General features: G+C 44.4%; 1 protein-coding gene across 2 annotated transcripts in view; it reads left to right on the top strand.

The window, feature by feature from the left end:
• Positions 1–17,340, top strand: part of pxdn (peroxidasin) — an 88,986-nt gene that overhangs the window by 67,140 nt on the left and 4,506 nt on the right. For both annotated transcript variants that reach the window (XM_021584563.3, XM_021584564.3), the window contains 5 exons: positions 798–1,804; positions 1,979–2,475; positions 2,580–2,714; positions 2,866–3,074; positions 17,083–17,197. In XM_021584563.3, the coding sequence (XP_021440238.3) occupies positions 798–1,804; positions 1,979–2,475; positions 2,580–2,714; positions 2,866–3,074; positions 17,083–17,197 (1,963 nt within the window). The remainder of the gene's footprint in view (positions 1–797; positions 1,805–1,978; positions 2,476–2,579; positions 2,715–2,865; positions 3,075–17,082; positions 17,198–17,340) is intronic.

Here is a 17,340-nt window from a genome sequence, read left to right as displayed (position 1 = left end):
ATCCCAGGTTTGGCAGGTCCAGATGAGGTGTCCAATGACCCAAACAAGGAGACTGGTCCTCCATATTAAGGATTTATGGTACATAAAATGCTCATGTTAATGTGGCTAAGGTTTAACAGCCATGCCGGCTCAATGGACCAGTTGTGTGAGTTAGTGGAGAACACTGTCTGATGTAAGGCCCAGTGGACCCTGTGGTGCTACAGGCATCAGATGAGAAAGAGAGAGAGAGACAGAGAGACAGAGAGGGAGGCATGCACAGTGTTTTCACTGGTTATGACAACAGTCAAGTGTTCATTGTTACACTGGCCCCTAACTTTTGCCCGTCAGCAAAAACAATGTAGCCTGTTTGGTTTATGTCTATGTGACCTGGCACACCCCCAGCACTGCTACCCTGCAGGTTGTATATGGCTGGATCGATTCTGTGAGTGACCAGAGAGGTGGGATTTTGTGGGCGATGGGAGAGGTTGTGGTGCGTGTTACTGTTTGCTCCGCTAGCTGACTGCTGACAGGAAGTCTCACTTTTCCCCATTGATTTGAGCTACACAAGGCACACACACACACACACACACAAACTGGAGCTGTAGCTCTAACATGTCCCAGCGAGTCAGGACATGTCAGAGGAAAACTCCAGTCTGTGCCCTCAGGATGCAGGTTTAGATTGCCAGGGCAACCATTAATAGCCTACATGCTGCAATCAGCAGTCTCCTCTGTTAGTTGGAAATATAACGTTAATGTAGCAGTGTAGTACACAGCCTTATAACCTGACTAAAACCTCTTTTCCCTGCCTCCGTCCCCAGCGTTCCGCTACAATGACCTGGTGTCCCCTCACTTCCTGGATGTGATCGCTAACCTATCAGGCTGCACTGCCCACCGCCGCTTCAACAACTGTTCTGACATCTGCTTCCACCAGAAGTACCGCAGCCACGACGGCACCTGCAACAACCTGCAGCACCCCATGTGGGGCGCCTCCCTCACCGCCTTCCAGCGCCTCCTCAAGTCGGTCTACGACAACGGCTTCAACCTGCCGCGCGGCGCCAGCGGCCGGCTGCAGCACGGCCATGCCCTGCCCCTGCCCCGCCTCGTCTCCACCACCATGATCGGCACGGAGACCGTCACCCCGGACGACCGCTACACCCACATGCTGATGCAATGGGGGCAGTTCCTGGACCACGATCTGGATTCCACCGTTGCCGCCCTCAGCCAGTCACGTTTCTCCGACGGCCAGCTGTGCACTAACGTGTGCACCAACGACGCACCCTGCTTCCCCATCCAGTTCCCCCCGGGGGACCCTCGGCAGGCGCGGAGCGGAGCGCGCTGCATGTTCTTCGTGCGCTCCAGCCCCGTCTGCGGCAGCGGTATGACGTCCCTCCTCATGAACAGCGTGTTTCCACGGGAACAGATCAACCAGCTGACGTCATACATCGACGCGTCCAACGTGTACGGCAGCTCACGCCACGAGTCGGAGGAGGTCCGCGACCTGGCCAGTCAGAGGGGTCTTCTGAGGCAGGGCATCGTCCAACGCTCTGGGAAGCCCCTGCTACCCTTTGCCACAGGGCCCCCGACAGAGTGTATGAGGGATGAGAACGAGAGCCCCATCCCCTGCTTTCTGGCCGGAGACCACAGGGCCAATGAGCAGCTGGGTCTGACATCCATGCACACAGTGTGGTTCAGGGAACACAACCGCATGGCTACAGAGCTGCTCCGACTCAACCCACACTGGGACGGAGACACCATCTACCACGAAGCAAGGAAGATAGTTGGCGCACAGATGCAGCACATCACCTACAATCACTGGCTGCCCAAGGTGAGAACCTGCACTTCTCTCCCTCATAATATAAATCTACTTCTTTCTCATACTCGAACATAGGGTTTTGTGAAAGGTCTTCAGATTGATGAAAGGTACTGTGTCTGTAAGTAATTAAAAGTATGATGTTGACTATAATATTGATGATGATGATGATTTCACCCCCTCCCTCAGGTCCTGGGTGACGCGGGGATGAAGCTGATTGGTGACTACCGCGGCTACAACCCCAACGTCAACGCCGGCATCCTCAATGCCTTCGCCACGGCCGCCTTCCGCTTCGGACACACCCTCATCAACCCCATCCTGTACCGGTTGGATGAGAACTTCCAGCCCATCCCCCAGGGCCACATTTCCCTACACCGTGCCTTCTTCTCTCCCTTCCGCATCGTCAACGAAGGGGGCATTGACCCCCTGCTGCGGGGCCTGTTCGGAGTGGCGGGGAAGATGCGCGTGTCGACCCAGCTGTTGAACACGGAGCTGACGGAGAGGCTGTTCTCCATGGCCCACTCAGTTGCGCTGGACCTGGCCGCCATGAACATCCAGAGAGGAAGGGATCACGGGATACCGCCCTACAACGACTACCGGACCTTCTGTAACCTGACCTCAGCACAGAGCTTTGATGACCTGAGGAACGAGATCAAGAACCCCCAGGTCAGGGAGAAGCTACAGAGGTATGTTAGCTATGAGGCTTTCAGGAAACTCACCCCTGGATAAATCAAGGTTAAATAACTGTATTACCTTATCAAAAACAATCTGTACTTTTCTCTCTCTCCAGGCTATACGGCACTCCCCTGAACATCGACCTGTTCCCTGCTCTGATGGCTGAGGACCTAGTTCCTGGGAGCCGGCTGGGGCCCACCCTTATGTGTCTGCTGGCTGCCCAGTTCAAACGACTCAGAGACGGGGACCGGTGAGCTCACATCCCCTCAGCTACCAATTCTAGTCAGATTACTTTTTCCCTCCCTTTCAGAAGGATGAGATAGTTACAGAAGGGTAGCCTTTGTATTTATGGGATGTTTACAGATAACTAGTGTAACCTTCCCTCCTCCTGGTGCTACCAGGTTTTGGTATGAAAACCCAGGTGTGTTCACCCCGGCCCAGCTGACCCAGCTGAAGCAGGCGTCTCTGACAAGGGTACTGTGTGACAACGGTGACAACATCACCCGTATCCAGCAGGACGTGTTCAACGTGGCAGAGCTGCCCCACGGATATGGCAGCTGTGATGACATCCCCAACATTGACCTGCGCATGTGGCAGGACTGCTGCGAAGGTGGGTCACATGGAATATAAAACACGTTATTCACATTGATGCTGTGTCTTGAAGGACTCCTTCTTCCCTAGATAGTCCACTACATTTTGCCATAGACGTAAGCTGTGTTCGAATACTCATACTAACCACACTACCATACTATTTGTGACGTGAATTGACTATATAGTATGCTTATTGGTCATAGGGTTAGGGTTAGGGTTAGGAGTTTGCATACGCCAAATACATTTAAGCTCAGCTTTTCACAATTCCTGACATTTAATCCTAGTAAAAATTCCCTGTTTTAGGTTAGTTAGGATCACCACTTTATTTTAAGAATGTGAAATGTCAGAATAATAGTAGAGAGAATGATTTATTTCAGCTTTTATTTCTTTCATCACATTCCCAGTGGGTCAGAAGTTTACACACACTCAATTAGTATTTGGTAGCATTGCCTTTAAATTGTTTAACTTGGGTCAAACGTTTCGGGTAGCTTTCATCAAGCTTCCCACAATAAGTTGGGTGAATTTTGGCCCATTCCTCCTGACAGAGCTGGTGTAACTGAGTCAGGTTTGTGGGGCTCCTTGCTCGCACACGCTTTTTCAGTTCTGCCCACAAATTTTCTATAGGATTGCGGTCAGGGCTTTGTGATGGCCACTCCAATACCTTGACTTTGTTGTCCTTAAGCCATTTTGCCACAACTTTGAAGTATGCTTGGGGTCATTGCCCATTTGGAAGACCCATTTGCGACCAAGCTTTAACTGATGTCTTGAGATGTTGCTTCAATATACAGTGCCTTGCGAAAGTATTCGGCCCCCTTGAACTTTGCGACCTTTTGCCACATTTCAGGCTTCAAACATAAAGATATAAAACTGTATTTTTTTGTGAAGAATCAACAACAAGTGGGACACAATCATGAAGTGGAACAACATTTATTGGATATTTCAAACTTTTTTAACAAATCAAAAACTGAAGAATTGGGCGTGCAAAATTATTCAGCCCCCTTAAGTTAATACTTTGCAGCGCCACCTTTTGCTGCGATTACAGCTGTAAGTCGCTTGGGGTATGTCTCTGTCAGTTTTGCACATCGAGAGACTGACATTTTTTCCCAATCCTCCTTGCAAAACAGCTCGAGCTCAGTGAGGTTGAATGGAGAGCATTTGTGAACAGCAGTTTTCAGTTCTTTCCACAGATTCTCGATTGGATTCAGGTCTGGACTTTGACTTGGCCATTCTAACACCTGGATATGTTTATTTTTGAACCATTCCATTGTAGATTTTGCTTTATGTTTTGGATCATTGTCTTGTTGGAAGACAAATCTCCGTCCCAGTCTCAGGTCTTTTGCAGACTCCATCAGGTTTTCTTCCAGAATGGTCCTGTATTTGGCTCCATCCATCTTCCCTTCAATTTTAACCATCTTCCCTGTCCCTGCTGAAGAAAAGCAGGCCCAAACCATGATGCTGCCACCACCATGTTTGACAGTGGGGATGGTGTGTTCAGCTGTGTTGCTTTTACGCCAAACATAACGTTTTGCATTGTTGCCAAAAAGTTCAAGTTTGGTTTCATCTGACCAGAGCACCTTCTTCCACATGTTTGGTGTGTCTCCCAGGTGGCTTGTGGCAAACTTTAAACAACACTTTTTATGGATATCTTTAAGAAATGGCTTTCTTCTTGCCACTCTTCCATAAAGGCCAGATTTGTGCAATATACGACTGATTGTTGTCCTATGGACAGAGTCTCCCACCTCAGCTGTAGATCTCTGCAGTTCATCCAGAGTGATCATGGGCCTCTTGGCTGCATCTCTGATCAGTCTTCTCCTTGTATGAGCTGAAAGTTTAGAGGGACGGCCAGGTCTTGGTAGATTTGCAGTGGTCTGATACTCCTTCCATTTCAATATTATCGCTTGCACAGTGCTCCTTGGGATGTTTAAAGCTTGGGAAATCTTTTTGTATCCAAATCCGGCTTTAAACTTCTTCACAACAGTATCTCGGACCCGCCTGGTGTGTTCCTTGTTCTTCATGATGCTCTCTGCGCTTTTAACGGACCTCTGAGACTATCACAGTGCAGGTGCATTTATACGGAGACTTGATTACACACAGGTGGATTGTATTTATCATCATTAGTCATTTAGGTCAACATTGGATCATTCAGAGATCCTTATTTAACTTCTGGAGAGAGTTTGCTGCACTGAAAGTAAAGGGGCTGAATAATTTTGCACGCCCAATTTTTCAGTTTTTGATTTGTTAAAAAAGTTTGAAATATCCAATAAATGTCGTTCCACTTCATGACTGTGTCCCACTTGTTGTTGATTCTTCACAAAAAAATACAGTTTTATATCTTTATGTTTGAAGCCTGAAATGTGGCAAAAGGTCACAAAGTTCAAAGGGGGCCGAATACTTTCGCAAGGCACTGTATCCACATAATTTTCCCTCTTTTTGATGCCATCTATTTTGTGAAGTGCACCAGTCCCTCCTGCAGCAAATCACCCCCACAACATGATGCTGCCACCCCGGTGCTTCACGGTTGGTATGGTGTTCTTTAGCTGGCAAGCCTCCCCCTTTTTCCTCCAAACATAACGATGGTCATTATGGCCAAAATAGTTCTATTTTTGTTTCATCAGACCAGAGGACATTTCTCCAAAAAGTACGATCTTTATACCCATGTGCAGTTGCAAACCGTAGTCTTGTTTTTTTATGGCGCTCAGCAAGGAAGAAGCAGTGGCTTCTTCCTTGCTGAGCGGCCTTTCAGGTTATGTTGATATAGGACTCGTTTTACTGTGGATATAGATACTTTTGTACCTGTTTCCTCAAGCATCTTCGCAAGGTCCTTAGCTATTGTTCCGGGATTGATTTTCAGTTTTCGCACCAAAGTGTGTTCATCTTTAGGAGACAGAATGCGTCTCCTTCCTGAGCGGTATGACGGCTGCGTGGTCCCATAGTGTTTATACTTGCGTACTATTGTTTGTACAGATGAACGTGGTAACTTCAGGCATTTGGAAATTGCTCCCAAGGATGATCCAGACTTGTGGAGGTCTACAATTTTGAGGTCTTGGCTGATTTCTTTTGATTTTCCCATGCCATGATGTCAAGCAAAGAGGCACTGAGTTTGAAGGTAGGCCTTGAAATACATCCACAGGTACACCTCCAATTAACTCCAATTATGTCAATTAGCATATCAGAAGCTTCTAAAGCCATGACATCATTTTCTGGTGTTTTTCCAAGCTGTTTAAAGGCACAGTCAACTTAGTGTATGTAAACTTCCGACTTCAATTGTAGTTAGTATGCCAAAAGTTCCCAGGTGTCATACTAAATAACTCAAAATATGTATTTTACGCGCAGAGGACACTTTTCCCGTACTTTAGGGGCCATAATACTATTCTTCAGGAAATGGGCGTGGCTTCACATCGTTTTCAGATTTGAAGAAAATGGTGGAAAATATGTAGCTGAAGTACAAGAGATACAAAGAATTGCTTTAACAAATTTTGACAAATGTTAAGAAGATGTTGCGCAATGTAGTCAAGTATTGCCTTTTCAAATAAGTTACCTTAAACGTTATGTTGGCTGACAATTTGTTAGGTAGGCTGTCCTTACGAACCACATAGCATATCATTACAGCAGTATATACCGTATGTTGTTAGCTAATGTCAGTTGGCTACTTATGCATCAAACTTGCCAGTATATTAACTATAGGCTAACTAATTACCCAATGTTTATTTGATTTTTCCCATCATTCTTAGCTTAGCTAAATGGTATACTCGTTGTGTGTTCTCAATGGACATTCGGGTGGAAATTTGCTCGATTTCAGAGCACTTTCGTCTGAGTGTACCAGAGCGCAGAATAATATGAGCGCAGTTACAGTCACCAATGCTCTGGATAACATGAAAACTGCCTAACCAGCTCTGCTAGGGCGAATAAAATGGTCAGAGTGGTTCATTTGCATCTGGATGTAGCTAGCAAGCTAACCAACGTTAGATTGTAAAGTCAGAACGCTCAAATCAACACTACTCCTCGGTTTCAGAATTTACATGCTGACAATCTGACAACGCTCTGAATTTACGAGCACACTCTGGCACTCCAGATTGAATTTAAGAACACACCCGAAGTCGTAAAATATCCAAGTAGTCATTTGTTATGCTAACTACCTAGCAAGAGGTTGCATAGTGATAGGTTTGGTTTCTGAGCCTTTTATATTATTAATCATTAGGTATAATAGAGACATGAGGGGTGCCATAATGACGCTTGGGAGAGGCTGAGTGCAGGGAAAATGATCACATGTAGCAGTACTGATAAGGGGAGGAACCGTTTAAGGCCCATATCACTCATCTCCCTGCGTAGCAATAATGATGCAATGTTTAGTGATAACAAGGAGACTCCACCCAAAGTGAGTTATGTATACTACCACGGGTGAAACCATGTTTTTGTCTAATGCAGCTGTATTGATCCTCTGAGCAGAATAAACTTGGTTTAACCTTTCTAGAGCAGGCGTTCAGCTAGCGGAACCCCTCAACAACATTCCGCTGAAAAGGCAGCGTGCGAAATTCAAAAATATTTTTTTGAAATATGTAACTTTCACACAAGTCCAATACAGCAAATTAAAGATGAACATCTTGTTAATCTACCCACCGTGTCCGCTTTAAAAAATGCTTTACAACGAAAGCACCACATATGATTATGTTAGGTCATAGCCAAGTCAAAAAAACACACAGCCATTTTTCCAGCCAAAGATAGGAGTCACAAAAAGCAGAAATATAGATCAAATTAATCACTAACCTTTGATGATCTTCATCAGATGACACTCATAGGACATCATGTTACACAATACATGTATGCATTGTTCGATAATGTGCATATTTATATCCAAAAATCTCAGTTTACATTGGCTCGTTATGTGCAGTAATGTTTTGATTCCAAAACATTCAGTTATTTTGCAGAAATACTCATATTAAACATTGATAACGATACAACTGTTATTCACAGAATTAAAGATAGACGTCTCCTTAATGCAACCGCTGTGTGAGATTTTTTTTTTACTTTTCTGAAAAAGCATAATCTGAGAACGGCGCTCAGAGCCCAATCCAGTCAGAGAAATAGACGCCATTTTGGAGTCAACAGAAGTTAGAAATAACACTATAAATATTCACTTACCTTTGATGATCTTAATCAGAAGGCACTCCCAGGCATCCCAGTTCGACAATAAATGACTGATTTGTTCCATAAAGTCCATCATTTATGTCCAAATAGCCACTTGTTGTTAGCGTGTTCAGCCCAGTAATCCATCTTCATGAGGCGCAAGCACTTCGTCCAGACAAAAACTCGAAAAGTTCCATTACAGGTCGTAGAAACAAGTCAAACGATGTATGGAATCAATCTTTATGGTTGTTTTTAACATAAAACATCAATTATCTTCCAATCTGAGAATTCCTATGTCTGAAGAAAAGCACTGGAACAAGAGCTAACTCTGTCAGGAGTGCGCGTCACGAGCCTGTGACACTCTGCCAGACCACTGACTCAAACAGGTCTCATGAGCCCCTCCTTTATAGTAGAATCCTCAAACCAGTTTCTAAAGACGGTTGACATCTAGTGGAAGCCGTATGAAGTGCGACTTGACTCCATAGACACTGTGTATTCGGTAGGCCAAACTTTGAAAAACTACAAACCTCAGATATCCCACTTCCTGGTTGGATTTTTCTCAGATTTTCGCCTGCCATATGAGTTATGTTATATTCACAGACATCATTCAAACAGTTTTAGAAACTTCAGAGTGTTTTCTATCCAATACAAATAATAATAAGCATATATTAGCATCTGGGACAGAGAAGGAGGCAGTTCACTCTGGGCACGCTATTCATCCAAAAGTGAAAATGTTGCCCCCTATCCCAAAAAGGTTAAGTCTTTCATATTATCTGTTGAGTTTGTTCTCTGAAAATTAGATCCTAACGATAGCAACAGCATCAATTTCCGGTAGACAGGCGACGAGCTAGTAGGCTCAACTGAAAGGATACTGTTAGTTTACAGTATACTTAAATTAACTAATAGTATATGATATATGTAGTATATACTCATTAAGTATGTAGTATACTGTATGTTAGAATGGGTATTCGAACACAGCTCTACTGTATTGTCTTTCTATGTGGCTTTGTTCCAATGTAGCGATCTGTGGGAATTGGGAGTCTCTGGGCTTGGTTGTGTTGATGCTGTGTTACACACTTGTGGACTGTGGCTATGGTACAAACCTCTTCAGTCAACTTCCTCTTCTCCTTGACATCATCAGAATGGAATGAGTTTTAGAACATGCTGCTTCCATCTTGCATACAAATAAAGAACGCTACCAAGACTGGTACTCGGGGTTACACAGTGTCAATGTTTGGACGTTTAGTTATGTGGAACGTGTAGTCAGAAGCAGCAGGACAAGGGTCCAGTTCTCTGTCGTGTTGTGCTAACATTCGATTAGGAGGCACCTGACTGGGCTTTGTGTGTAATCATTGGTCAGTACCCCACAGTGTTTTAAACAGCATTTACAAAAGTTTGACATTGTGCGTTTGTTTGATAGTGCTATCTGTATGACTGCTGTCATGTGAAAACATCAAGCAAGATAAGATAGTGAAGAGATTAAATAATTAACATATCTCCAGGCTTCATCTTCTCACAGTGAAAATGGGCATTGACTAGGGCAGGGCTTGGGTATCTTTTGAACTGATTAGTGGCTCAAATGTACCTTTGATCAACATTAGAGCAAATGCAATGGGTTATTTAGCTGATTTTGGTAGTGTGTTTGTCTTGAGAGATGAAGAGAATCAGCTACTTCTTCTGTTGTACCCTATTACCATCTGACCCCAGAACTGCTGCTACATAGCCAGGATTTTTAAGAGATATTACCGTGTGATTGTAGGGGCTAGAGATTATATTGAGAGCCCTGATGTTGTTCATTCTATCCCAGGATTCTATTTACTAACCCAGCAGGATACAATGGGATGACAGTAGGTACACATTTGAGAGCTTTCAGTGGGAGTTTGTCTCGCTTCATCCACATTATTTGGTTAACGTGTCGTCAGATGTACAAGCAGCACAGCCAATTCACCAATTTACTGAATTTGCCAAAGCATGCGGTAGTAGTGTCTGGGGTGCACAAGAGGTTTTCATATTTGGAGAGCAGCTGAATGTTCCCTTCAACAAACCCCTGAGAATACAGGACTTCTGCGAGCAGTAGGCTATTACACATAATAAGCTATTTACTCCCTACTGTGAGACACACTCCAGTCGCCGTGCATTTTCCATTGGATCATATGTTGGCTGAAGGCACGAGTTGCACTGAGTTAAAAAAACATTTGTATTCAGGTGGATACTGTGGTGTGCTGGTCCCGTGTGGCTCAGTTGGTAGAGCATGGTGCTTGCAATGCCAGGGTGGTTGGTTCAATTCCCACAGGGGACACATACACAAAATGTATCTACTCACTACTGTAATTTGCTCTGGAAAAGAGTGTCTGCTAAATGTCAAAAATTTTAAATGTGGGGGATGTTTCACCCCACTCGTCCTCCACCCTTTGGTAAATCACATTTTATTGGTCATAGGCGCCGAATACTGTAAATGCTTATTTACGAGCCCATTCCCATTAATGTAGAGTTAAAAAGTAAGAAAAATATTTGCAAAAAAAAAACAAATAAGGAAATAGTAACGCAATAAAATAACAATAGCGAGGCTAGATACAAGCAGAACCAATACAGAGTCAATGTGCAGGGGTACCAGGTAGTTGAGGTAAATTAGGTAATTGAGCATGTACATGTAGGTAAGGGTAAAAGGGACTAGGCAATCAGGATAGATAATAAACAGAGTATGAAGTGTGTGTGTGTGTGTGTGTGTGTGTGTGTGTGTGTGTGTGTGTGTGTGTGTGTGTGTGTGTGTGTGTGTGTGTGTGTGTGTGTGTGTGTGTGTGTGTGAGAGAGAGCATATGCAGTGAGTGTGTGTGTGTGGCATCAATATGTGTGTGTTTTGTGTGTATGTGAACGTATGTAGTGTGTGTGTGTGTGTGTGTGGCGTCAATGTGTGAGCGTGTGTGTGTGTTTTGTGTGTGTTAGCGCGTGTGTGTCTTTCGGAGTGTCAGTGTTGTATCTGTGAGTGTGAGTCTAGTGAGTGTGCATTGAGTCAGTGCAAAAATAGAACAACTAAAAAAAAATTACAAAATGGGGTCAATGTAAATAGTCCAGGTAGCCATTTGATTAACTGCTCAGCAGTCTTATGGCTTGTGAGTGGAAGCTGTTCGGGAGACTTTTAATCCCAAACTCCGGTACCGCTTGCCGTGTGGTAGCAGAGAGAACAGTCTATGACTTGGATGGCTGGAGTCTTTGACAATTTGTAGGGCCTTCCTCTGACACCGCCTGGTGTAGAGGTCCTGGATGGCAGGGAGTTCGGCCCCAGTGATCTACACTATATATACAAAATAATGTGTACATTTGGCTATTTCAGGCACACCCATTGCTCACGTGTATAAAATCGAGCACACAGCCATGAAATCTCCATAGACAAACATTGCAGTAGAATGGCCTTACTGAAGAGCTCAGTGACTTTCAACGTGGCACCGTCATAGGTTGCCACCTTTCCAACAAATCAGTTCATCAAATTTCTGCCCTGCTAATGCTGTCCAGGCCAACTGTAAGTGCTGTTATTGTGAAGTAGAAACGTCAAGGAGCAACAACGGCTCAGCCGTGAAGTGGTAAGAGACACAAGCTCACAGAACGGGACTGCCAAGTGCTAAAAATCGTCTGTCCTCGGTTGCAACACTCACTACCGAGTTCCAAACTGCCTCTGGAAGCAACGTCAGCACAACAACTGTTTGTCTGGAGCTTAATGAAATGGGTTTCCATGGCCAAGAAGTCGCACACAAGCTTAAGATCACCATGCGCAATGCCAAGCGTCAGCTGGAGTGGTGGAAAGCTTGCCGCCATTGGACTCTGGAGCAGTGAAAATCCCGCTTCACCATCTGGCAGTCCGACGGATGAATCTGGGTTTGGCGGATGCCAGGAGAACGCTACCTGCCCGAATATATAGTGCCAACTGTAAAATTTGGTGGAGGAGGAATAATGGTCTGGGGCTGTTCTTCATGGTTCGGGCTAGGCAACTTAGTTCCAGTGAAAGGAAATCTTAATGCTACAGCATACAATGACATTCTAGACGATTCTGTGCTTCCAACTTTGTGGCAACAGTTTGGGAAAGACCCTTTCCTGTTTCAGCATGACAATTCCCCCGTGCACAAAGGGAGGTCCATACAGAAATGGTTGGTCAAGATCGGTGTGGAAGAACTTGACTGGCCTGCACAGAGCCCTGTCCTCAACCCCATTGAACACCTTTGGGAGGAATTGGAACGAGCGAGGCCTAATCACCCAACATCAGTGCCAGACCTCACTAATGCTCTTGTGGCTGAATAGATGAAAGTACCCCGCAGCAATGTTCCAACATCTAGTGGAAAGCCTTCCAAGAAGAGTGGAGGCTATTATAGCAGCAAAGGCGGGACCAACTTCATGTTAATGCCCATGATTTTGGAATGAGATGTTTGACAAGCAGGTGTCCATATACTTTTGGGCATGTTGTGTACTGGGCTGTATGCACTATCCTCTATAGCGCCTTGCGGCCAGATGCCGAGCAGTTGCCTTACCAAGTGGTGATAAAGACAGTCAAGACGCTTTCAATGGTGCAGCTGTAGAACCTTTTGAAGGTCTGAGGACCCATGAAAAAGCTTTTCAGCCTCCTGAGGGGAGTTGTGCCCTCTTCACGAATGTGTTGATGTGTTTGGACCATGATAGGTCCTTAGTGATGTGGACACCGAGGAACTTGAAGCTCCCTACCCGCTCCACTACAGCACCATCGATGTGAATGGAGGCCCGTTCGGCCTTCAGTTTATTGTAGTCCAAGATCAGCTCCTTTTTCGCCCCCGTTGAGGGAGAGGTTGTTGTCCTGGCACCACACTGCCAGGTCTCTGACCTCCTCCCTTTAGGCTGTCTCATCATCCTCAGTGATCAGGCCTACCACCGTGTTGTCATCGGGCAAACTTAATGATGGTGTTGGAATCGTGTGCGGCCACGTAGTCGTGTGTGACGACTAAGTGTGGTGGAAGTGTTGTTGCCTACCCTCCCCATCTGAGGGCAGGATCCAGAGTACTTAGCTTAGTGATGAGATTGGAGATCAGTATGGTGTTGAACGCTGAGCTGTAGTCAATGAACACCATTCTCATGTACAGTGCATTCAGAAAGTATTCAGACACCTTGACTTTAACCACATTTTGTTTATCTTACAGCCTTATTCTAAAAGGGATTACATTTATTTTTCCCTTATGAATCTACACACAATACCCCATGATAACAAAGCAAAAAATGTTTTTTAGAATTTGCAAATGTGTAAAAAATAAAAACAGAAATATCACATTTACATAAGTATTCTGACCCTTTACTTTGTTGAAGCACCTTTGACAGCGATTACAGCCACCAGTCTTCTTGAGTTTGACTCAACAAGCTTGGCACACCTGTTTTTGGGGAGTTTCTCCCATTCCCAGTGTCACTTAACAGCTATTTTCAGGTCTCTCCAGAGATGTTCGATCAGGTTCAAGTCTGGGCTCTGGCTGGGCCACTCAAAGACATTCAAAGACTTATCCCAAAGCCAGCCCTGCGTTGTCTTGGATGTGTGCTTAGGGTCGTTGTCCTGTTGGAAGGTGAACTTTCTTTCCTCCAGATGTGACGCTTGGCATTCAGGCCAAACAGTTCAATCTTGGTTCCTTCAGACCAGAGAATCTTGTTTCTCATGGTCTGAGAGTCTTTAGGTGCCTTTTGGCAAACTCCAAGCGGGCTGTCATGTGCCTTTTACAGAGGAGTGGCTTCCGTCTGGCCACGCTACAATAAAGGCCTGATTGGTGGAGTGCTGCAGAGATGGTTGTCCATCTGGAAGATTCTCCCATTTCCACAGAGAACTCTGGAGCTCTGTCAGAGTGACCATCCGGTTCTTGGTCACCTCTCTGGCCAAGGCCCTTCTCCCCCGATTGCTCAGTTTTGCTAGGCGACCAGCTCTAGGAATATTCTTGGTGGTTCCAACTTCTTCCATTTAAGAATGATGCAGGCCACTGTGTTCTTGGGGACCTTCAATGTTGCAGAAATGTTTTAGTAGCCTTCCCCAGAAATAAAGTATTTCTGTTTTTTTATTTTAATAAATTTGCAAATATATATTTTTTTAAACTGTCGTTTTTTAGCCCATAGATTTTGTTGTAATGTTTGAGTCACTCAAATATCATATGAATACAAATTAAACGTGGCAAAATGAATAGAATTGCAAGAAATAAGGGGATGTTCCCCAATGCTGGAAGGGGGGCCTGAGTGAAAAAGTTTTGGAACCACTGCAATAGAGATTGTGTCATTTGTGGATCTGTTGAGGCGGTATGCGAATTGGAGTGGGTCCAGGATTTCTGGGATGATGGTATTAATGTGAGCCATGACTAGCCAAAAAGCATTTCATGGCTATAGATGTGAGTGCTACGGGGCGGTAGTCATTTAGACAGGTTACCTTGGCGTTCTTGTGCACATGGACTGTGGTGGTTTGCTTGAAACATGTAGACTGTAATGTGGTAATTCATCAATTAATAGTGAAATGAACAAATGTCAGAAATCAAGTCAAGAATGCCATTATGACTGTATCAAAATCAGCATTGGACAACAGCCAACTAGTTTAATCAGTCTTTGCTATGAGCTCAGATAATTCCCCTTGAGAATTTAAGAGCCAGACCTAATGATTTTGGGATTAAATATATGACTCTGCTTTAATAAAGGGTGCTCTGTGTCTCTTATCCTTAGATGATTGTTTTCCTTTCTTCTCTTGGATCTGACCCTGGATTCATTTAGCCTTCACAAATGAACATGGGAAAAGCTAATAAACAGTGAATATCCTGTCAGTGGAGAGGGTCAGTCTTAGATAGGGTCAGAGGAGAAGAGGACAGAGTAAATGCATTTTCACAATAAGCGCTGGTCTTTCAAATACATTGCTATCTGAATCATACCAATGTTTTGTCACTCATTTTGTTGAGTCTTCGTGGATTACTCAACACGAAGCCAGAGTCAGAGTCAGCATCGCCCAACATCTATATCTGAACAGATTGGCTAGTGAAACACACACTTGGCACTCTGATTGGACCAGCAAACTGTCAATCAGCACAGGATCTGGTGCAAGGAAAACGTCAAATTGTAGGGAGAGAGGATTGCCATAATAAATAAATATGCAGCTCCAAAAAAATGTGGGTGATCAAGAATATTAACTGTAAGCCCACTACCAATGGGGCAACAATTGCTAGCTTTTACCTACTGGTCTTTTGGTATGTGACAATTGCTTGAAATGGATTGTTTACTTATGATGCTTGCATTTGGAATTTGTTATGAAAATGAATTATTACTTTGGTGAAGATGCACCATAGGCGCGGCTCTCCAAACTCACGCCAGTGGAGTTATTTTTGGATTCTGTTGAAATGTTTGATATTGCTTTCACACGTTTTAAATGCATGCCCTATGTGGTAAATCTATATTATTTATAATACTACAGCAATTGCTATCGTGTCGTCATTCCATCCCCGTACCGTTTATTGCAACACGTCGACATTTCTGTGTCACGTTTGATAGGTGTACAATACATTTCCAGTTAGCCAACCATTTGTTCCCCTGCTCTGAGTGGGCGCGATGTTTATAGTGCACATGAACGTTCGCAAGACTCATGAGGCAGAAGTTCTGTTTATTTAATTAAATGTAACATTTCCTTGATTCATATTTCCCTGATTACGTCGGAGTTCCATGTGTCTGTGTCCTACGTTCTGGGCGATTTTGCTATAGTAGCCCCCGCGCCTCAGTGCGTATAGAAATAGGCTACGTGGCCTGCGTTCCACGCTTTGGAGTCAGAACGTTGAATAAGAGAAAATTAGTGTTCCACGTATGCATGGTGTTGAAATATCATTAGCACTCGTTAAGTCTGATTGAAGACAAATTTACCAATGTAACAATGGATGTGGAAATTGCCTTTTAAATGATTGAATCAGTTTATTCGTTGTAATTGCCAATTGGGTAATTGTATTGTCCTGGGGGCCAAAGTTCGGCTGTATACTCTCCCCCTTTACCTGTGTTGGTTCAGATAGGACAGGTTAATCCTGACACAGAGGTTATTTATTTTGGGTTATTGCCCGTGTATATCTGTGAATATTTGGTAAATCTACTTGTATATTTTGTATAATATGACACTTTCACCAATGGATCACCAAGACCTGGAAATAAATCTACACTCTGAGCACTTCAACCTGCCCTGCCTTCTGCTGATTACAGGCCCTTACCACGGCCACAAGGTCTATATTTTACAATTACATAGGCTAATTCAACTAATAAAAATGGCTGACTGGTAGCCTCAATAAGTATACAAAGATGTGTATTTGAAGTCATTGCATGTATAGATTTTTTTTACTGGACTTGAAAACTTCTGACTGGACTTGACTTGCTGTTAGAATGCACGACTTGGACTTGACTCCAGTCTTGACCTGTTCTACTTGGGACTCGACTTGAGACTCGAACCTTGTCCATCCTCTGCGGCCTTCTACCCCTGCGATGCGAGCTTAACAATTTTGTGACTTTGTCAGGCAACCTGTCTATAAGGTGTGTGCATGTGTTTGAGGGCTGGTGAGACGAGTGTATTATCTGTTCTAGGACCAGTCTGAATGGCCTTGTGTGGGAAGGTGGCCTCTCATTAGCTCTGCTCTCAGATCAGCTCTTTGAAGTGTGATGAAAGGGGACTGGCAGATGAAGTGGTGTGTATCCAGGGAAGATCCCCCACCTACCACCCACCACACTGTGCTAAGGTGTGAGTGAGTGACTATAAGCAGAGACACTTAAGCTACCACCCTTACCAGTGTCAGTGATCACATCACGGCTAAGACTGCACAGTGCATGGGCCCTGGGTTTTAACTCATTGGTCTTTATGCAATCTGAGTTTCCTGATGTTGACTAAATTGAGTTGTTGTACCCCCCCCCAGACTGCAGGACCAAGGGTCAGTTCAACGCCCTATCCTACCATTTCAGAGGGCGCAGGTCAGTGGATCAGAGCTCTGCCGAGAAGAAGCCTGCCAACAGCATACAGCAGAACATCAGGTAACTACTAATGCTACTTGTTTGGTACCTTGTCATTCTCTGACTACATTAAGTTCCTTGGATGTGATACCATTCTGCATCATAGCTAACAACTGTGGTGACTAAAACCATTATAACTTACAAAGTTATGCTATAATAAAGTT

This window comes from Oncorhynchus mykiss, chromosome 25 (genome assembly GCF_057628025.1).
Source record: "Oncorhynchus mykiss isolate SJ-2025 chromosome 25, ASM5762802v1, whole genome shotgun sequence".
NCBI lineage: Eukaryota > Metazoa > Chordata > Actinopteri > Salmoniformes > Salmonidae > Oncorhynchus > Oncorhynchus mykiss.
The sequence above is the reverse complement of the archived record's forward strand: the minus strand, read 5'-3'. Positions and strand labels throughout refer to the sequence as shown.